The sequence below is a fragment of the Pestalotiopsis fici genome, assembly GCF_000516985.1.
Source record: "Pestalotiopsis fici W106-1 unplaced genomic scaffold PFICI_Scf_15, whole genome shotgun sequence".
Classification (NCBI taxonomy): domain Eukaryota; kingdom Fungi; phylum Ascomycota; class Sordariomycetes; order Amphisphaeriales; family Sporocadaceae; genus Pestalotiopsis; species Pestalotiopsis fici.
The window spans coordinates 74,337-94,708 of NW_006917105.1; the positions used below are offsets into that span (position 1 = coordinate 74,337).

Consider the following 20,372-nt stretch of genomic DNA (forward strand, 5'->3'; position numbering starts at 1 on the left):
CCGTAGCTAGGCCATCGCTAAGTAGCCGTGTCAATTGCCTCCAATGCAAATACTTCTACAAAATAAGAATCACTGATAAGGACACAGCTCGAGCAGCCTTTGCTGAGTGTGAGGTGGGGGGGCCTTTTCGAGAAGAGAGTAGCGCGACCAGGAGCCCAGGGAATAGAAGCGCCACTTAACCAGGAGCTGATGCGATTGGATAACTTGAATCTTTCTTATCAGCACAGCAACTATGGTCAATGCCAGCGACTCTGAACAATGCCACGCGTCCGGCCGCCCGTCGGTCATTGCCGCCAGTCGCCAAGTTATTAAGCTTCATATGTATGCTTTCATCTCGCAATTTAACCCATACGGAGGAATCGGACGATGGGTATGAGAGGCGAAAGACCATGTGCGTGCCTCGCGGTCACTTCTCTTCCGCCATACGAGGAACAGTAATAGCGCAGAGGAATCTGATTCTTGCAATCACAAAGGCACGTTTTGTTAATATCTTGCAATTGAATCTGGCAGGAGTGACGGTCTTTGTATCGCTTGTTCCCATCTATGCAAGTCTCTAACATAAATACATGTCAATTCAAGGAGTATATTCTTCAACTTCGCGAAGTAACGATGGATCCAGGCTCCTGACCTTGCTGGATTGTGTGCAGCCGTATACATTGAAACGAAGCAGCCATATGGTACCGATACATCATGGCATACTCGTGAAATCATGAGCAAGGAGTTCGGCGAGATCACTGCCCGGCGCGAATCCCAGATTCGCCATGAATTGAGGGTCCGATTGCATGCGGTCCGATCGATCTAGAGACGCTATGTCGTCGAGTATGGTATCGTAATCGAAAGCGGCGCTGCTGAAACTGGGCCTGCCATGACCATGAAAGCCCTGGGGAGGTATGTCTGACAAGTCAAATCGCCCGCCCACGGCTGTAGTTGTACTATTGGGGTGATCAACAAGATCAAGAGGTTGCGTAGGTCGGGACATGGTCGAAAAATTTGCCATGGCCGACAAGGACGCTTCATGATAAACCTCGGATCGAATCAGAGAGGCGGGGTCTACCCGTGGGTCGGTGTGACGAGGAGATGTCGTATGGACTTGCTGAACAACACCTGGTATATTCGTGTTCGGAGGACATGGATATATCACATCAGATTGCCCATGTGACAAATGAGCCGGCTGTTCATGGCTTTGGACCATGGGAAATGGTTGATTGTCGTTGCCACTGGATGCCCAGATGGAATCGACTGAGGCTTGTGCCTTTTTCCACCTGTCTCTAGTGTCACCTCTTAATGCTTCAGGATTGCACTGCCGACCGAGAAGCTCCATGTAAAGCCCAAATAGCGGCGGAACTGCGGAACCAAAGAGGAGAAGAAGTTCTTCAATACATTGAAGAGCAGCGGACATCAGCGGCTCGCTATAAGACTGAGCTTGGACTGTAAAACATACGAATGCCAAGCGGAGAAGATAGATGGAAGGGACCTGGTAAGGAGGGATGCCGCCGTTTGTAATGTAGTCGACGAGTGGTCGTCGGGTTTGGTTCCCATTGAGAGCTTTGCGCATTTCCGTCATGTATAACTCATTGCGGTCCACATGAATTTTCGTATCGGATAAAACTGTGCAATATACTCGATGTACCCCAAACAGGGCAGCAAAAGAGCTCATGGAGTGAGCAGGGCTTCTCGGAGAGCTTGAATGTTGTGTAGTCCCGAAGCCCTGGCAAGGCATCCAGATGTCCCATTCATCTGGCTCGTCTTCACCAGAAGGTACCGAAGAATCGATATCACTCGGCCGCAAATGCGGCGGCTTTTCTAAAAGAGACGCAATGAGGCTGTCGAGCATGAAGCAAGCCATATAAGTATGGTAAAGGCGTCGATAGCCATCGCCAGCGGGTCTCGCCGGCAGATTAAGAGCGAGTGCAACTCGTGTTGCCAGGCCCACTAAGATCCAAGCAGCCATGTATTTCCTTCGCCCAATGTCAACGAGGGCAAGAAGAAGGATCGCATTGACATGACGAGCGTCAAAGTCGCGATCTTCCGAAGGAATCAAACGCCTTGCTGCATTATATATCTCATCCGGCTGTAGCCGCCCCTCGAGGCGGTCACCATGTGCTTGGCCAGAATGGCTGGCATCGTCTTGGTATGCGGCAATAGCCAAGGCGGCCCAAAGTTCAGCGTGTAGGCCTGATTGGAACAGTTCTTCTTTGGTCATGTCCAAGCCTTCGCCGGGATATGACCAACAAGCTTTGTGTATCATGCCTTTTTCTAGTATAGGGAACCAACAGTGAGTATAAGAAAAGTAAATATCCAATAGTCGCCAGCAATTTGACGGCAGCTTGAAGGTGTTTGAAGCATACTGTGCAAGTTGGCGTTGACGAATCGGGAGATCGGCAAGGCCTGCTGGCAGCTCCGGCGGCCCGTTCGAGACAAGCCGGTCAGGATGTAGGGCCGCAGTCATGGACTCCATCGATTCGGGAATGGCCATGATGGGCGCCGGATTCGCGGCCGACGATGTCTCTTCCTTGAGAGGCAGCTCTGCCTCGTCTGCACTGCTCTCGGACTCGTCGACGGCTGGCGAGGTCTTTGCCGACTTGGCACTCGACGCGGTGCTCCCAGACAGTACCCGGTCAATCTCTTGTTGAACCATACTCTTTCTCCATCTTCTGTGTAGCCGATTCCCGGCAATTGTATCCTTCCCGACAAGTAAGTCCCTCCCCTGACCTCCTTCGTGCGTCAAAAGTCCATGAAGTGCTTCTTCCGACCCAGGGATTTTATCAAATATCCAACCCAATGACAGCTCTAGGGTCCGGATGTAGCCTGTCTGCACGCCCCGTTTTTTCTTTGGTTCTTCCCAGGTGCACTTTCTATTCTGCGAAGCGCAGGGGAAGCATAGTGGATGTATTCCATCACATTTTTCTCGTGCGGCGCGGCATTGATCGCATGCTCTCGACACTCGCTGTCGCTTCGGAGCCGTCCGGGGCTGTGCTTCGGCAGGCGCATCTTCCTCGTTGCCGGTTCGCCGCTTCATCTTCTTGTTCGAGCTCGATTCTGCTGACATTTTCTCTCCGCTCGTATTAGGAATTAGGTACCTGATGCTGCGTCGTCTAAGTTGATTGATGACCCTTGTGGCGTCTCCAGCATCGCGGACGCCCTGTCTATAACGGACAGCATCGCCGTATAGTGAGTGCGTAAGCCACACTGCTCAAGGAACCCGCGTGGGCACCTCTCTTCACGTCCAGCTTTAGATCGTGGGTAGGCAGACGCTCTATCGATGCTTCCTCATTGAGAGGATCATCAATATCGATGTTGTGAACCCTCGAGCTTCCACCATGTCATCTAGGTGAGGACTACCGCCGCGTGGGGAAACCCTGGCCGTGGACCGCACGGTGGTATTTCTTGGGGTAAGTGTTTATCCACTATGGGCTGCTGCCAACAGCCAGCTCGCATTTACCATGTTACTACTAGGCCGGATTGTTAGACTCCAGTTAGTGTTCTTCTTGGCATTTTCTGGGGTTTCTTCAAGGGAACCCGGCCCTCCTTCTAGGTATTCTTGTAGTGAGAGATCCCTCCAACATGAAGCAGCATCACATTAATTGTAACCGACCATATCATACGTTACGACAGTTTGGGGAACCCCATTTGAGCAACATTGAACTCCATTCAGTGATCTTTCTAATATCACAAACCAAAGAGACTCTTTCCTGAATGGCAACCTGAGTCAACAAGGTCCTTTGGCCTTTCTCGAGCTCCCATCCCCATAAGCCAAGAGAACGCTGGAGGCTTCCTTTTTGGTTTCTCGCCAAGGGCATCCACGATTTCTTCGAAACTGGCTCGACGATGTCCCACAGGCACTCCTCCGACTGCTCTGATTGCCCACGCAAACACTTTGCTCCTTCATTCCTTGTCTTGTAGGAACGATGGCGGCACCGAGCTTAGCAGGAGTCAAGCGGTCCTTTGGGGAGATGGCCGCGGCAAATGCCCAGTTGGCGGGCTTAAGCCATTCGTGGGGCAGTGACAGCGATCGACTACCAAAAGCACCAGCACGCCAGAGGAAACATGCTACTAGCGAGTGCCCCTCCAAAGTTGACTGTAAGCCATGCCACTCCTGAAATTTTAGTGTGTGGACAGAGGAAATTGATATTCTTATATCACAGCCGGTACTACGACTCCCCGAACCGCCAGCAGTTCCCCAAGCCTGAATATGGCGAGGATGCCGATTCCTGCACAATTTGCGCCCGACTCGTCCATTGTGCTCGTCGGCGTGCGTGGATCTGGAAAATCTACTCTGGCTATAATTGCCTCGGCGGCTATGAAGCGGCGCATTGTCGAAACGGAACAAGCATTCTTCGATGCGACGGGCCTCTCGACGGCCGCTTTCAAGAAGAAGCACGGCAATCTCGAATACAGACAACGCCAGTACGCCGTCCTCGAAAGCATACTCGTTCGACACCAGAAGGATTGCATAATCGTGTCATCTTGGGTCGAGCGATCTGTCCAAGAACTCCTCGTGGAGTTTGCGGCTTCACACCCCGTAATACATGTTGTGAGAGACGAGGAAGCTATTGCTGGATATCTGGGTGTAACCGATATAGAAACATTTCGGGAACTCCTTGATTACCTAACACATGCATTCCGCGCCTTTGCAAACTTTGAGATTTTCAACGTTTCCGAAGGCATTTCCACGTCAGAGGATCCAAATCTTACAGAGGCGGCTGCGCTGGGCCAAGACGATGGACAAAAGTCTCCAGCGCCTTATTTGACGCTGAAGAGAGCTGAAAGGCATTTCTTACGCTACTTGGCTCTGATTATGCCCAAGGGATCCATTCCCTATATCGAGTCTGCCTTTCCACTGGCCTCCATCCCTACTGAGAAGCGACAGTATACATATGCCATGTCTGTGCCCTTGTCCAAGCTACTTTCAAGCAACCTCAACATCGAAGACCTGGAAACAGGTGCTGACGCAATCGAAGTGGTTGTTGACGAGGCCTTCATCCAAGGAACAAGCACCCAGCTTGGTGCAAGCAGAGCTAGCCAAATCAGCAGGGTCATTGGCCACATTAGAAGAAATGTTGTGATACCCATTATTTATCATATTATTTGGCCATACCCAGGCCCGCTGGACAACACGCATAAGACAACCTACGTTGAATACCTCCAGCATGGCTTACGGTTGGCCCCCGAGTATATTGTCCTCGATCTGCGCCTCGAGGACTACCTCTTCTCCCAGATTGTCAGGTCCAAGGGGACATCGAAAGTCATTGGTTCGGTCGACCTGAATACGTCTCAACCACCGTCATGGAAGGACCCGCTGTGGTTGTCGTTCTACCGCAAGGCTCGCGATTTTGGATGCGACTTGGTCCGTCTGCTGCGTCCGGCAACACAAATTGAGGACAACTTTGACGTACAGTATCTGCGGAATGCCATTGAACAGCTGGGCGAGCCGCTGCTTCCGCTCATTTCATTTAACACGGGGTCCAAGGGACGCAACTCGCAGTGCTATAACAAGATTCTAACCCCCGTGATACCAGCATCCTTACTGGGCATGGACCATCCGAAACCCGAAACATCATTATTCATTCCGCCTCCCCTTACGGCTTTTGAAGCCACGAGAGCATTGCACTCCTCCTTCATCGTTGACGCAATGAAGCTCTATGTGGTTGGTGCAAACGTCGGATACAGCATGTCGCCTGCCATGCACAACGTTGCTCTGAAAGCATGCGGCATCCCGCACGTTTATCGGCCACACTCGACGGAGTCGCTTAGCAACATCCGCGACCTCATACATGATCCCCTTTTCGCAGGCATGTCGATAGGCCTACCTTTTAAAGTCGAGGTCATTAGTCTCGCGCACTCCCTCAGTAGCCATGCAAAGGCCATTGGAGCCGTCAACACTCTAATACCAGTGAGACATCTTAATGCAGATGGTTCCATCCCAGACAATGCTATCTTCTTCAACTTCAGAAATCGAGCTGGTCCGGTGCTGGCCCTTTTTGGCGAGAACACCGATTGGATTGGCATTCGTGCTTGCATCAGGAGAGGGCTCTCTCCAGCCAACGCCGTGCGACCCAGTTCCAGCGGTCTGGTCATCGGTGCTGGTGGCATGGCGAGAGCGGCTGTTTACGCTATGCTGCAACTTGGCGTCAAGAACATCGCCATCTATAACAGGACGCCCGCGAATGCCGAAAGGCTCGTTGCACATTTCACACGGCTTCTTTCCCGACACGATCTGCCCCTTCTCAGCCCAGCTTCTGATACGGAGACCCAATTCCACGTCATATCCTCACGGGATGATGCCTGGCCTGAAAAGTTCCGTATGCCCACCATCATAATCTCATGCATACCTACACATGATATCGGTGATGCTCCGGCGCCGAAATTCACGCTGCCGCCCGCATGGATGGACAGCCCCACGGGCGGTGTGGTTCTCGAGCTCGCCTACAGGTACCTCAATACACCGCTGCTCGAGCAGGTACGCGCAAAGGCACACCTTGGTTGGGTTGCCATGGATGGTCTAGACCTTCTGCCAGAACAAGGATTCGCACAGTTTGAATTATTCACTGGCCGGCGAGCACCGCGGAGACTAATGAGGGAAGAAGTATTCAGATCATACCCGAGCGGGCAGGGAGATTCGGCTAGGACTCAGCTCCAGCCTCGACTGGAAAACATCGTAGAACAAGAACCATAAGACACCGAACCATTTTAAAAACTATCTACTAGACTTTCCAAATAGTCCCAGAAATACCAAATATTCGAGAAAACTTGCTGTCTTTGTCGAATTTTAAGGTCCTGGGCTTATCGCGCATTTATCTTTTGAAGGGCAGTTCAACATTCCGCGTCGACGTAGTAAGTAACGCGAAAGTGCAATTGTTATGTATGCCCTGCTTCAAGTAAAAACGACTGCGTACATGACATATTTGCGAGCAGGCCGGAAGATGACGGCGCTCGCGGTATCCTACCTATTTGCCTATATTTGCCTACGAGTAACCATCGCGCATCTAATCACATCACTGGCGAGGCATGATGAACAACCAATCCAAGTAAATATAAGTCAGCAGAAGAGTATACCCAGGTGTTAACACCGTAGATCTTGGGGAGATGCTTCGTCTCCTAATGCGAGGTTCTATGGCCATCTGCAGCGGTTGCACATCCAAGTTATAGGTACCTCCACATCTACTCGAAGCGCCAGCCATAAGAAGAATGAATGCTCTGGCAGCTATGCTAACCCCACCATGCCACTATGAGAGAACGGAATAGTGCATAGCACCTTGCTTACGCTTTTGGTATCTTGCCCCGTTGTTTCTCCACCCTCCAAAGACGAACCAGGGACTGAGCGACCATGTCGCCAGCGTAAATCTTTATCCAGCGTCTGGTCTCATGACATCAATAGGACACCTCGGTCCGTGGATTCCTTCCACCACTATTGAGTGCGCAACAAGACAGCGGCGTTGCAGCGATGATTGACATTACGAGGGTGGGATGTATACTTTTCCCCATGCCTCTTCATTCTTCGCCGTAGTGGGCGGAAGATGGATACTGAAGCTGTCCTAGTCTACCTAGTCCACTGAACGAGACGCTCTCGCCAGGGGTCTACGCAAACATAACTTGATATTTCCTGCTTCCCATAATACCACAAAACTGCCTATTTGAGCCACCTGCAAGTAGCCCGCTTGCATCGCAGCAACAAATATCTAAAGCCTCGTTCGTCTCGTGTGTTGTCCTTGCACGATTTCTTGCATATTTTGACACTCGATTCAGCATCGATCTCCGGGTTACATACATCTTGTCCCTTCAACTCTGCTCTGCATCACACGCTCCTTGTGTGGCAAGCACATGCGAATCATATACTCCTACCAGACACTATAACTATAAATTGTTCAAAGTTCACTTCAAGACTTGCGTTTTCTCGGCCATATTTTTCTACTCCTTTTATGCACACACCATTATACTTGACATCTTGAGCAATCCCGAAGCTACACAGCACCTTCACTATGCCTTGTCAACTAGCAATAACGTCCATGTCCTTGGGCCGCTGCTGGGCAGGCCACTCTTTCGCGCATAAGCTAGATATGGCCCGAGCGTATGGTTACAAAGGCATTGAGCTCTTCCACGAAGATCTGGCAGACATTGCAAGCCAATTACACAACAAATCGACCGCGGAGAACGAACTAGAAGCCGCAGAAATCATCCACGACATGTGTATCGAACGGGGTTTATCCATCTTGTGTTTGCAACCTTTTGCGGGATATGAAGGCCTTGTCGATCGGGATCAACATGTACAACGCCTCGAGCAGCTCAAGTTCTGGTTTCAACTTGCCAAGGTCCTTGGTACCGACATTGTGCAGATCCCGTCAAGTTTTCTTCCTGCTTCTCAGGTGACGGAAGACAGGGATCTTATTGTATCGGATTTGCAAATAGTGGCGGATATGGGCCTCAAGGAGAACCCACCGATCAGATATGTCTACGAGGCGCTTTGCTGGGGAACACGAGTCGACCACTGGGAACAGAGCTGGGAGATTGTACAAGCGGTCGATCGACCAAACTTTGGAATATGTCTCGATACTTTCAACATCGCTGGTAGAATCTATGCGGATCCATCCTCCGAGACAGGCAAGACGCCCAATGCCGAACAGGCCGTCACGGAGTCGATAGCCAGACTTCTCTCCGACGTAGACGTCAGCAAAGTATTCTATGTCCAGGTTGTGGACGCCGAAAGATTACAAGAGCCTCTCGTTCAGGGCCACAAATTCTACGATGCAGAGCAACCGTGTCGAATGAGTTGGTCGAGAAACTGCCGATTGTTCTACGGCGAGAAGGATCGCGGTGCCTACCTGCCAGTTGTCGAGATCTCCAAGGCCATTTTTCAGGGTCTCGGATACGAGGGCTGGGTCAGCCTTGAGCTTTTCAACAGGAGGATGTCAGAACAAGACACGAATGTCCCAAGAGAGTTGGCAAGTCGAGGAGCCGCATCATGGGCAAAATTAGTGCAGGACATGAACTTGAATGTCGACAGACCTCAGCTGCCACAAAGGATAACAGCATCTCTCTAGCCATGAACCATCCCTATGTTTCACCATTTGGCTTTGTATTATGCTATTTTCTTTCTTTTCCCAGCCTCTCTCCCCTGGGGTTGAGGCTACATGAGAAACGCGTTGAGCATTGTGTCTCTTGAGATTAGGCAGTTTAGCTCGTTTGATACCAATAAATAAACCACTTCTTGAAGTTGAGATGCCTATGCATTCTATTAAAAGATGCTTAAAAGAAGAAGAAGAAGAAGAAGAAAAGGATTGTGATTCCGAATTGATGATGTGCATTAGCAGAAGAGAGTTTATTTTGTTGAGCGCTTTTTAAAATGAATGAAAAAGACGTGTATATGTTCTGTAGGCGTTTTATCTCAATCATTGGTGAAATTTCTTGTCTCACCTCTCCATTATAACAGCGATAGACAGGTGCTCGAGACGTTGACACAGCAGAGAACAGGTCACGCCATTCCAAGTTGAAGATCAATGTTCAGTCATCTCCAATATCATCTTTATTACTACCACATTAAGTTCTTCGGAACATGGCGCAGGGCCGTGCATCCTCAGACATTCATATTGGATCTTGCATTAGAAAGTAGCCTCATTATGCTACCTCCCTTTGCTCAACATCGCGCTTGTTTCCCTCCTTCAGGTCAACACCATCGACGTTGTGTCTGAACTCTTCCTCCTGAACCCTAAGCTCTTCCATGATAGTCTTATTGGCCTTGCGTACCGGCTTTACATTGAAGAGTCGATCCATTGCCTCGAGAGGGACTGCCTTGGTTTCAGGGATAAGGAAGAAAACGAAGACGGTTGAAAGAATCATCATGGATGCAAAGAAGAAGTACACTCCGTACTTCATGGTCAAGAACATTTGAGGGGTGAATCTGGAGATGATGAAGTTCCAGAACCAATTATTGGCAGCAGCAGAAGCTTGTCCCAATGCTCTGTAGTAAAAGAATTAGCCCTTGTCCATGCATATATGACAGTGATTGCAAGTAGCATAAAGGTCAGAAGCTCACCTAGTGTTTTGGTCGAACATTTCAGAGTTGAGGACCCAGGGGGTACCATTCCAGCTGGGGGTGTAAAAGGCTGTCCACAGGTAGAAGAAGAATATAGCAGCGATACCACCACTGTCAAGTTGACCAGTGGGGTTTCCTGATACATTGGCAATCTTGATGTATGCGCCAATGAACCACATGCAAAGAGAGCCACCAACACTGCCAATCATCAATAGTCTTCTACGACCAAGATGATCAATCAGGTAGAGAAGCCAGCTTTTCCACGTTAGCTTACACATTCTGAATTCAGCACATCGAATTTGGAAAAAGTTGACTTACACAAAAGTGACCACGGTCTTGACGACTCCAAAGATACCGGTTGTCAAAAAGCTCGTGTTTGTACCAGTGATACCGATGCTCTTGAAAACCGTAGGGCTGTAGTAGTTGATGGCGTTGATGCCAGATCCGTTCTGCCAGAGGAAAAGCATACCGCCCAAGAAGAACCGGTACAGGACCTTTGGTTGCCTGAGAGCGGCGAAAGGCTTCCAGAAGCCAGGACCAACCTCTCTGTTGTAGCGGTCCAGGTCCTCATCAATGTAGTTCACCTCCTCGATGATGTAGAGGTCATTGACATCAAGGTTTCGCACCCAGCAGAGATTGGCCATGGCTTCTTCCCGTCGACCCTTTGAAAACAGCCATCGGGGTGACTCCTTGATCCAGAGTGCACCAATCATCAACAAACCGGCGGGGATGAGCTGGACGGCAAAAGGAATCAGCCATTGCTTGTGGCTCGGTTCCATGGTCGTGTTGACACCATAGTTGATCCAGAAGCCAACCAGACCACCGATCTGCCAACCCAGCTCATAGATGCCGACCAATCGGCCACGCACGGCAGGAGGGGATAGCTCGGAAATGTAAATAGGAACCTGCACATTTGACCAAGTCAGTCGCTATGAAGCTGAAGAATTGCCGGGCTAGAAACAGGATTCCGGCGAGACTTACCGTTGTGCTACAAGCTCCAACTCCTACACCGGCGAGGACGCGTCCACCGAGAATGAGTCCGAGTCCGCGCTCCCCGTTTGCGCCCAACATCAAACCAGCGCCCAAAATGAAGATGGAAACAAAAAGCCATAGTGACTTTCTCCGGCCAAGAAACCAGTTGGATACATAAGCGAACAGACTGCCGAAGAAGGCTCCGGCTTGGTAGACTGAAACAATGTTGGCTGACACGAGAGCAAGCTGCTCGGAAGAATAGCTAGCGAAGTTGAATTCCGACTTGAAAGACGGCAAGGAGAGGGTAGTTCCGATAAAGGCAGAGTCGTAACCAATCATGCAAGATGCAAAAGATGCGACAGCAGCGCATGTGTACACTCGCCAGTTGTAGACGGCCTTTGGCGTAGGTCGATCCTCGACCACTGAAAGGATACCCATCTTGAAAACACTAATGAAGCGACAATCAAGTAGGCGTGATGTTGCGAAGTTGCAAATGAAGATAGAAGTCGGACTTCTGAGCTGGACAGCGCAGAGATGGTCTGGGGAGCCCCAGTTAAGTAGAATCTCCAGGCAATGGGATGAGTGATGGCGAAGTGATAAGCACAAGGGAGAAGTTGAATTTAGTCATCGCGACAATGTCGTTCTTATAATGAAATCCGGGGCCCCGGACACAGACACCTATCTGGGGTTGGTCTATAACAGATTAGGAAATGGTAGACCCAAGGATTTGGAATCGTAACAAGGGGCCCAACGCTCCTCGTGGTCTAGAAGTCTGGGGTAGCACGTTGTGTCCACTGTCATTTCACAACTCTACTGGCGAGATCTGGGGTTAGCGAGACTGCAAAGTTGGGGGAATCATGATCAGGAGAAAATTATCTGGATATCTGTTCTTCCTCACTACAATGGAGCCCAATTGGAGTTCTTCAAAAGCCTGGCCGCACTTCTTTCAGCTGCTTTCAGCCACTTGAAAGTGCTAAAAGCGAGACGATTCATCACCAGTTGTCCCAACCGAGTCATGGCTTGTTATGGTGTGTCTACCTAGTGTCAGGCCAAGAGCACTAGAAAAAGCTAGACTGCTCGACCGCCCATGCTTGGCTGCTCGGCCGCCCATGCTACCATCTTACGCCACGATCCCGCACCAACATCTGCCGCAAACACCGGAGCCCGAACCGTCGCCTAAACGTTCATCCAGTGGAGCCCCAAACACGCACAAGCCAACCGCTGAGCACGTGTACTAACCGCCAAGGCGATCATTGGCAGGGACCGGAAAAGCATATACCCAAAGGCTGTAATGGCAGTTGGGAGGTATCCCATTGGATTTACAGCATAATCTCGATTACCTAAACTTGATCAAAGCCAATCAATCCATGTGAGTTGCCTATCCCCAGAAAGCGTCGTTTTCCCCGGAGACCAAAACTCCGCTACCATTGCAAGTGACGAAGTGCCCTCATACGTATTTACCTGCTCCCTGATCCAATCACTTCGTGCCTGGGAAGAGGATAAAGTGAAGCTCCACAGCGGCTCCATTATAGTCTCGGCCCGGTTGGGGGCAGCAAAAATGCTTCTCCTCCCCCATGAGAATTAGTTTCGTACATATAGTAAACCTCTACCTCGGCCTTGTGCATTTTCCGTGTTGCAAAATATTTTCTGAAAATCCGATCCAAGTCTAGGCATTTCAAGTGCGCTGTATATCTTTACCTTCTCGAGTGGACGCAAACATCAAGCATACACCCAGGTAAAATCAATCACCAGCTATTATGGCGACTACACAAATCGACACTGGCTCCGTAGCCTCACAACCTACAGAAGTTCACCGTCATGGCTATCTCTTTGGTCTGAAGATCAGCGCATCCATGTCACCATTGCTACACAAGACCATCTATGAAGAATTGGGACTGGATTGGGAGCAAGAATTGTTCGAGTCGAGTGATATCCCGAAATTTTTGCAGTTAACCCAAGATCCAAATTTCTATGGTAGGTTTCCACTTTGGCGCCTTGATGAATTATGATTAATTTGTATCAGGCGCTTCCGTGACCATGCCCAACAAAGTCGCCATCATGTCGCATTTGGATGAAGTGACAGAAGAGTGCAGCGAAGTTGGAGCATGCAACACGGTCTTCTTCCGGGAAGAAAATGGCAAACGCATCCTGTGTGGCACTAATACAGATGTGGTTGGAATCAAGGAGTCTTTTTACCAAAATGTCACCAGTCCTGACACTATCTTTCATGACAAGCCTGCCATGGTCATTGGGGGTGGTGGTGCTGCCCGGAGTGCAGTCTATGCTCTACAGAAATGGATGAGAGCTACAAAGATCTACTTGGTCAATCGCGATGCAGGTGAGGTTGAAGCTGTTATCGCCGAATGCCTGGCCCGGGGCTATGGTGACAGGCTGGTCCACGTTGCGACGGTTGAGCAGGCAGAAGCGCTCGAGGCTCCTGGAGCCATTGTCTCGTGTGTTCCAGACTTTCCCCCGGTCACACAGGAGGAAATTACCGCCAGAAGTATCATCGAGACATTTTTCAAGAAGGACAGGAAAGGAAGCATCTTGGAAATGTGCTACAACCCCAACCCTTACACTGAAATTGGTGGCATTGCCGAACGTGAAGGCTGGCAAGTTATCCTCGGCACCGAGGCCCTCATCTGGCAGGGTCTTGAGCAGGACAGATACTGGACCGGCCTCCAGCTTCATGAACTCCCGGTCAACCGAGCGAAGGAAGTCATTGCCGCGCGTCTGTCGCAAATTTCCAAGCTATAAAGGCCATTTGGGGTTGTCAGGTCTTGGGACGAACGTGAATGAACATACATGAGGCATAATCACGATAGATAAGTGATGGGAGCACTCGAAAATAGCATAAATCTGTGTATATAGAATCTTGGTATAGCGTCTATTGATACCATCTCATGCCCCTGGTCGGGCATAGTCAAGCTGTCGGACACGTTTCCACACCTCTCGGACCACGCGCTCTTGTGAAAGCCGCCCCGTTTCTGTTGCAGATGGACCAGCTGGTCGGATTGCTAGGTATAGGCGACTGCCAAGCCGGGCAGGTTCAATAGGAGCTGAATCGTAGTCATTCGGTGGGTTTGCTGTCGTCACGAGCCCGCCTGCTTCCTCGACTATGGCAATGCCTGCTGCAACATCCCTATGCTCAGGTCAGTCACTTTGCGCTCATCAATTCACAGGAAAACGTACCATTCCCAGCAGCCGCCCTCCCACCATATATCAAAGGAGCCCATGGCGATATACGCTAGGTCGAGGGTCGCGCTGCCAAGACTTCGCACCCCATGTACCATGCCTCCCTTGCCGTCACGTCCTCCCAGCTCGCAGGCCATGTTGACAAAACTCTCTACCTTGCGATACATGTTGCCATCGGGACGGTCTTTTCTGTCCTTTCCCCATTCACAAGAGAAGACACAGCCGCTAGGAGCTTTGGCCGGCATGGGAGGCACAGGGTTTCTTATCAATGGGAGTTGTTGTGTCTCATTAAGCCATGCGCCCCGACCTCGACACGACGAGAACAATTGGCCCAAGAAAGGTGCATTAATTACACCAATCACGGGCACTCCTCTGTGAATGAAGCCAATGGAGACGCAAAACATGGGAAACAGATGCGTAAAGTTTACAGTACCATCCAGCGGGTCAATGCACCATGTCGGTGCATCGCCAATGAGATATTCCCGAGTGGCTCCCTCAGAGTACGTTTCTTCGCCAATAAACCTGTGAATACCACCAAGTGTCAAATGGCTATTGGCATTGCATATGACCTGTTTGCTCACAATAAAGGTGTGACTCACTTGTGCAACGGGAATCTCTTCTCAATCGATGATTTAATGAATGCCTCAACATCTAATGATGAAATTAGCTTGACTTCCTTCTCCGCATTCTCTTACGCCATTGAGATCTTCAGTGACCATGCCAAAGTACTTGCCTTTGTCGGCCTTGGTGACAATATCAACCGAACTATCCTTCTCGGAGATGGCGTCGTCTGTGTTTCCGTTGCAGCTCCATCTGGCACGAGCAAAGCTCATCAACAGTGCCCCAGCATCCTTGCCCAATTGTACAGCAAAGGCATAAATCTCCTCGAGTTCGAAGGCACTGAGATCCGACATGGTGTAAAAAAAAATGAGTGAAAGATCGTAAGGTGGTGGTTAAGTGGCAGCCGTGATCGGAATAGAGCCGTGCTGCCAGACAAGGCGACAGAATTCGAGAGGCTCGGTGTGTACTCGGTTTACTGTGTGGACTGCTGACACGGTGTGGTTCTGGCACGGTACATACCTAGTAAGCCCTGGTCTTTGCAAAGCGACTGTCGTCCCCTCCTCAAGACACTTTCTTCTTGTGTCATGCGGTCAATGCTCCGGTCAAGGTGGGTATCTGACTCGAGAAGACACTAGGCTAACGAACCACTGCGTCTCCATGTCTTCGCAAAGCGGCAAAACGCTTAGCCACTGTGCACAGTAGACCAAGCTGCCGATGCGGGGATCTATGGGGAAGGCTGAGGATTGGGGAACAAGCGAGGTATTGGAGCTGTGGATGGGTAGGTAGAGGTAGCTACCACACAATATATGGATACCTATTTCGGAAAATGTGGTATGCTGTCTACGTTGTAACGGATATGCAGTGTACCGTGAAGACATACTCATACGAAATAAAACGCGGGCATTCCACACTCAGATATATCTAGGTAGACCTAGAAGCCATTCAACCAGCCATCCAGTCTATCACTCTTCTCTTTCCCAGCTTCTTGTCTCTTTTTCTCTTTTCTCTCTTGATTGACAATGCCTCGCTCAATTCTCATCATCAACGGCCCGAATCTGAACCTCTTGGGAACACGGGAACCACACATTTACGGCAGCACCACGCTTGCAGATGTGGAAGCAGCAGCTCAACAGCAGGCGGCCCAGCTCTCGGTCAAGGTTGCCACTTTTCAATCCAACCACGAGGGTGCCATCATTGACCGAATCCAAGAGGCCCGAGGCAATGTGGATGCCATCATAATCAACCCAGGCGGCTTCACCCACACAAGCGTGGCTATCAGAGATGCATTACTGGGAGTCGAGATACCATTTGTGGAACTGCATGTCTCGAATGTGCATGCGAGAGAAAGCTTCAGACATCACAGCTACTTTACGGACAAAGCCGTGGCCATGATTTGCGGTCTTGGCGTATTTGGATATCAGGCTGCCCTCGAGTTTGCAGCCAAACATATGAAGATCAAGGAGAGGGCATGAGCATTGCCATAGACATGGCCAGATGAAAGGGAAGACGGGAGAGAAAGATTGGATTCCGCGAGGAGTTGTTCTCAACCATTGGTTGTCGTAGAACCAGGCGAGATTCCCGTGCGTGATAGGCACAGGAATGTATCTGATCAACTACAACTAGAGCTCGAGTGGTCTCAAACAAGCATTAATCCCTTTTCTACGGGTAAAGCGCCAGTATTCTGGGTATCATAATTCCTAGTGAATGAGATGGAAAAGAATTGCCTCCCTGCGACAATACGGGCAGATGGCAAACGTGCATGATCATAGTCCCTTGAACTTGAGAATACCGTGAGCACCATGGGGTCCCAAATCCACCTGGCCCTTGCCCTTTCTGCGCTTCTTCTTTCCCTTCCTCCGTGATCCGGCGTCGCTGTCCGAATCGGAATCGTCCTCGCTGTCCGCGGCGCGTTTCGAGTTGTTGGATGCCTCGCCGCCGTCTCCGTCAGAATCATCCAAGTCGTCATCGCCGTGGTCTGAATCGTCTGAATCGTCTGAATCGTCCTCTCCGTCGACATTGTCACTGTCATCTCCAGTTGCCACGGCGGCTTCCTCCCAGACTTTGATTGTTGTGCCACCACCACTAATCATGCGTCCCTCACAGTCAAACCCAATGCTGACGACAGCTTCAACCTCGTCATGCTGTAGTGTGCTCTCGATTTCACGTTTCGAGAGGTCTACAATTCTTACGGTTCCATCTCCAACACCAATAGCGACTTTCTTTCCAGAGGTGATGGTCTCGGGCAGTTGTGCCATGCAGTCGAGGCTTTCGCCCTCCCGATCGACAATGATGCGGTCGGTCTGGTCATCCCATGCACCCTTATCCCAGAGAGTCAGTACACCAGTGCCAGTGCCGACCGCAACTATGCCATTGTCCCTATTCTTCTTGGGACCCAGACCAGGCACGAAAACCGCGCTAAGGAGTTCATCCTCCTGGTCGTCACTCCTGACAAGGACACCACGGCGTATGTCCGTCACTGCTAGGGTAGTGCCCCCGGTACTCACCCACTGCTTGCTATAACCGCTTGTACTGGTATCGCTGGGAGGCAGTGGAGCTATGGACGATACAAAGTCTGAGTGCGGGAGGTGTGTCTGCTGAGGTTTATTGGATGCCAGAGCGTGATCTCGTAGGTCGAGGAGGTGTAGAGCACCCGAGTCACAGCCCAAGAGAAGTGTCTGAGGCGATAGGACATGGAGAAGAGTCGGAGCATCGGCGGAGTTGTTGTGGTCGGGAATAGCAATCTTGGAAGCCACTTGGCCGGTCGTGGGCGAGAAGTGTTTGACAATGGAGTCGGTGCCGGCAGAGTAGAGGGCTGCAAATCATGTGCCAGGTCAGCAATCAGAACGGGTTTATATGCATGCTGGCAGGCATAAGCTAGGTGACCAAGTACAAGAGGGCATGCGTACCAGAACCATCAAGACTGAAACCCAGAGCTCGACAACTGCCCTTGTGTCGTCGCGTCTTCCAGATGGTATCGATCGTGCCTTTGCCGTCTGACAAGACGCTTACATCGGCGGAAGCGTCGTCATCAATGCTTCTATCGGAAGCGGGCAGTCGGAAGCATTCTACGTGGCCGGTGGACAACCCGGTGGCCAGCAGAGGCTCGGTCGGGTGGATGGCTTGCGTGAAGAGCTCAGCACTGAGTGGGAGCGTGCAGAGGTTCTCTAGCATCTTGGGACCTCGTAGTGGATCAATTGGGTGATGAAGATGTTTCCAATGGACCTCAATCTGCCGGTTCCTACAACCAGTGCTCAGATGGCGGTGATATTTCATTCACAGTCGTCCCTTGACGTGAGGCTGGTTTTTTTTTTTTTTTTCCTCCCTCCTACTTCCATGGCTTAATGCTAGGTACCCTGCGCAGCGGAAAATTTCCGAATTCTTATAGCGCAGCTTTAGCTCGGGGAGCTTGAATGTACCTGACTCCACGAGCTACATCCCAACTGGCACCGTCAATTGGGTTTGTTGGCGGGGTTCGTTCAAATTCGCGATGTATACTAGTACTGGTGCTCACTAGCAGGAAAGAACATTGAATGCTAGGACACTACTAACCTTAGGTACATTTCCATTTGAATAATGGAAGATTCAATGTTGAGCTCTACAAGTGTCTCAACTTCCAACTTTGAAGGCAGCAGCGGTTAAAGAACAATGATTCATGCGGCGAGAAAAAGGGAGGGGAATGACTTAAAATTGCACACATTCATGTATTCTACCATGGACTTCTGACGAAGTTTGATCCTTTTCTGTGTCCCTATATGATTACAGCATGATGGTGAAAGTAGATCCTGTCGCACTGCAACGCGAGAATTCTACCTTGGAGGGTAGGTGGATCGTGGTCCTGGATATTAATTGTTTTGGCCTATCTCTAATACTCGTGCAAGCACCTCGATGATTTCCATGGGTTTGCATTTTCACGGGCAAAACTACCAGCTTATATCGCTTGCGGTCTTTGGGCATGCCAGAAAAAATAATCGACATATATGTGCGACTCCCGATCTGCTAGTTCTTCTTTTGCTGCTTCAGCAAGCTTCTCAACCTCGTTTCCAGCCATAATCTGCCTCAGTGGCTTTGCGGCCATGGCGTCAATGAGATCTGATGTAATATCTCTCATATACCCGCCAATGAGGCGCAGTTTCTTGTTCTACGCTGCTGTCAGTCTGCTAAAGAATTTCAAGCGAAGAATGTACTTGAGGGTATATCCTCAACTAACCTTGGGCCATCTTCCAAGTGGTGCCTTGAATTTCTTGCAGCCAATATTGACAAATCCGTGGGCTTTGAGGATGGCATCCATCATGTTGGCCACGCGCCACTGGAAGCCATAGGCCTTACTCAGCGCCTCGTCAACCTTGTTCATAAAGAGAGCAAAGGGAGAATTTTCATTCATGGTACCGTCGTCGCATTTTGCATACGCGCCGAATTCCTGCAATTCTATCCAGCCACCAGGTCGGAGATGACTTGGAAAACAAGGACCCGTCAGTGGTCTTCTAGTGCAGGGAATGCAAGAAAAAAAACGGCGTGACTCACTCAAAGCATTTGGTGACAACCGAGTCAAAATCTCGCAAGAAGAGACTGATGTGTCTGAAATGTATCATATCAAAGTCGTCGCCATGGAGCCAGGGGTCATGGATGTCCTCAACGATAAACCTCAGATTCGGAGGTATCCAGGGCTCCTGGATAGGGCTTAAATCGAGCCCAATCACCTCGGCGCTCGGAAACTTGTCCGCCACTGACTCTCATTAGTTGTCTGTGGCGATAACAAAGGCAAGAGAAGAACTACATAAGATGAAAAAAAGGAAGACAAAAAAGACCAGCCGCGATAGAGGAGAGAGGGAAAGGAGAGACGCGTACTTGCAATGGCCCAAGAACCAGTTCCGGTCCCTAGGTCCATTATCTTCTGTGGAGACTCTCCTAGAGGTGCAAAATATAAATTCCCACTGCAAACTAGAATCAGCTGTGTCTAACGCGAAACAACACGGAGGATGAGTGGGAGAATTGTACCTGGTCAGCTCCAATGTTGCAACATGCTTCATTTCGTCGCGTGCCTGTTCAGTATCGTCATTGGGAATGGGATACGTCCCGTATCTGAACTTGTGGTACTTTGCTCCCAGTGGTTCGTCAGCCAGGGGGCATGCCTGTCGGTGCGCCAATAGAAAGGATTCTTACCCGACGGCCGTTCTCATACGAATGACGAAGCACACTAGACGTGATGCTTCCAAAGGCACTGGCAGACTCGATGTCAAACAGCGAGGGCTCAAAGTCCTCTTCGTCTTCATTGGCGTCATCCTGATTGCCAGCCTCAATACCAGTGCTCGAATCGACATCGTCCCATGGCAGCGAGTAAGGCGAGGAAGCCATGGGATTCGCAATTGCAGCACGAGGTGTTGTCCCTGCGTGGCTGATCCAATCGTACGAGAAGACGAGGTGCACCCCTTCTCTGTGGCTTGATCGATATGCCCACAATCAAACTCTTATCTCAAAGACTTCGCGAACGATATAGTCTGGCGTGGCATAATCAAGTCGTAGTGTGTGATTTGGAACGACCTTCTGCGTAGGACATGGAGACAGTAATCTTTTATCCCGACAATCTGGGTCGAAGACTCCCGGCCCGCAGCACCCT

At 50.3% G+C, this 20,372-nt stretch overlaps 10 protein-coding genes across 10 annotated transcripts; 5 read left to right on the forward strand and 5 right to left on the reverse strand.

The window, feature by feature from the left end:
- Positions 1 to 688: 688 nt before the first annotated feature.
- PFICI_15081 (uncharacterized protein) lies at positions 689 to 3,049 on the reverse strand (the record flags this gene model as incomplete). The annotated part of the gene is made up of 1 exon (XM_007843662.1): positions 689 to 3,049. One exon carries the CDS (start codon positions 3,047 to 3,049, stop codon positions 689 to 691), a length of 2,361 nt encoding a protein of 786 aa, XP_007841853.1.
- Positions 3,050 to 3,908: 859 nt separating this feature from the next.
- On the forward strand, positions 3,909 to 4,100 carry PFICI_15082 (uncharacterized protein; the record flags this gene model as incomplete). The annotated part of the gene is made up of 1 exon (XM_007843663.1): positions 3,909 to 4,100. One exon carries the CDS (start codon positions 3,909 to 3,911, stop codon positions 4,098 to 4,100), a length of 192 nt encoding a protein of 63 aa, XP_007841854.1.
- A 92-nt stretch (positions 4,101 to 4,192) lies between these two features.
- PFICI_15083 (Quinate repressor protein) lies at positions 4,193 to 6,676 on the forward strand (the record flags this gene model as incomplete). Its single annotated transcript, XM_007843664.1, has 1 exon — positions 4,193 to 6,676. One exon carries the CDS (start codon positions 4,193 to 4,195, stop codon positions 6,674 to 6,676), a length of 2,484 nt encoding a protein of 827 aa, XP_007841855.1.
- A 1,303-nt stretch (positions 6,677 to 7,979) lies between these two features.
- On the forward strand, positions 7,980 to 9,038 carry PFICI_15084 (3-dehydroshikimate dehydratase; the record flags this gene model as incomplete). Its single annotated transcript, XM_007843665.1, has 1 exon — positions 7,980 to 9,038. One exon carries the CDS (start codon positions 7,980 to 7,982, stop codon positions 9,036 to 9,038), a length of 1,059 nt encoding a protein of 352 aa, XP_007841856.1.
- Positions 9,039 to 9,612: 574 nt separating this feature from the next.
- Positions 9,613 to 11,440, reverse strand: PFICI_15085 (Quinate permease; the record flags this gene model as incomplete). Its single annotated transcript, XM_007843666.1, has 4 exons — positions 9,613 to 9,955; positions 10,031 to 10,285; positions 10,349 to 10,935; positions 11,012 to 11,440. The coding sequence occupies 4 exons, from the start codon at positions 11,438 to 11,440 to the stop codon at positions 9,613 to 9,615; spliced, it is 1,614 nt and encodes a 537-aa protein (XP_007841857.1).
- A 1,319-nt stretch (positions 11,441 to 12,759) lies between these two features.
- On the forward strand, positions 12,760 to 13,759 carry PFICI_15086 (Quinate dehydrogenase; the record flags this gene model as incomplete). The annotated part of the gene is made up of 2 exons (XM_007843667.1): positions 12,760 to 12,976; positions 13,026 to 13,759. 2 exons carry the CDS (start codon positions 12,760 to 12,762, stop codon positions 13,757 to 13,759), a joined length of 951 nt encoding a protein of 316 aa, XP_007841858.1.
- Positions 13,760 to 13,903: 144 nt separating this feature from the next.
- PFICI_15087 (Protein qutG) lies at positions 13,904 to 15,111 on the reverse strand (the record flags this gene model as incomplete). The annotated part of the gene is made up of 3 exons (XM_007843668.1): positions 13,904 to 14,144; positions 14,195 to 14,766; positions 14,893 to 15,111. 3 exons carry the CDS (start codon positions 15,109 to 15,111, stop codon positions 13,904 to 13,906), a joined length of 1,032 nt encoding a protein of 343 aa, XP_007841859.1.
- Positions 15,112 to 15,777: 666 nt separating this feature from the next.
- On the forward strand, positions 15,778 to 16,230 carry PFICI_15088 (Catabolic 3-dehydroquinase; the record flags this gene model as incomplete). The annotated part of the gene is made up of 1 exon (XM_007843669.1): positions 15,778 to 16,230. The coding sequence occupies one exon, from the start codon at positions 15,778 to 15,780 to the stop codon at positions 16,228 to 16,230; it is 453 nt and encodes a 150-aa protein (XP_007841860.1).
- Positions 16,231 to 16,521: 291 nt separating this feature from the next.
- On the reverse strand, positions 16,522 to 17,929 carry PFICI_15089 (WD repeat-containing protein JIP5; the record flags this gene model as incomplete). Its single annotated transcript, XM_007843670.1, has 2 exons — positions 16,522 to 17,570; positions 17,665 to 17,929. 2 exons carry the CDS (start codon positions 17,927 to 17,929, stop codon positions 16,522 to 16,524), a joined length of 1,314 nt encoding a protein of 437 aa, XP_007841861.1.
- A 757-nt stretch (positions 17,930 to 18,686) lies between these two features.
- On the reverse strand, positions 18,687 to 20,110 carry PFICI_15090 (uncharacterized protein; the record flags this gene model as incomplete). The annotated part of the gene is made up of 6 exons (XM_007843671.1): positions 18,687 to 18,896; positions 18,966 to 19,209; positions 19,280 to 19,481; positions 19,604 to 19,689; positions 19,754 to 19,851; positions 19,919 to 20,110. 6 exons carry the CDS (start codon positions 20,108 to 20,110, stop codon positions 18,687 to 18,689), a joined length of 1,032 nt encoding a protein of 343 aa, XP_007841862.1.
- Positions 20,111 to 20,372: the final 262 nt, after the last annotated feature.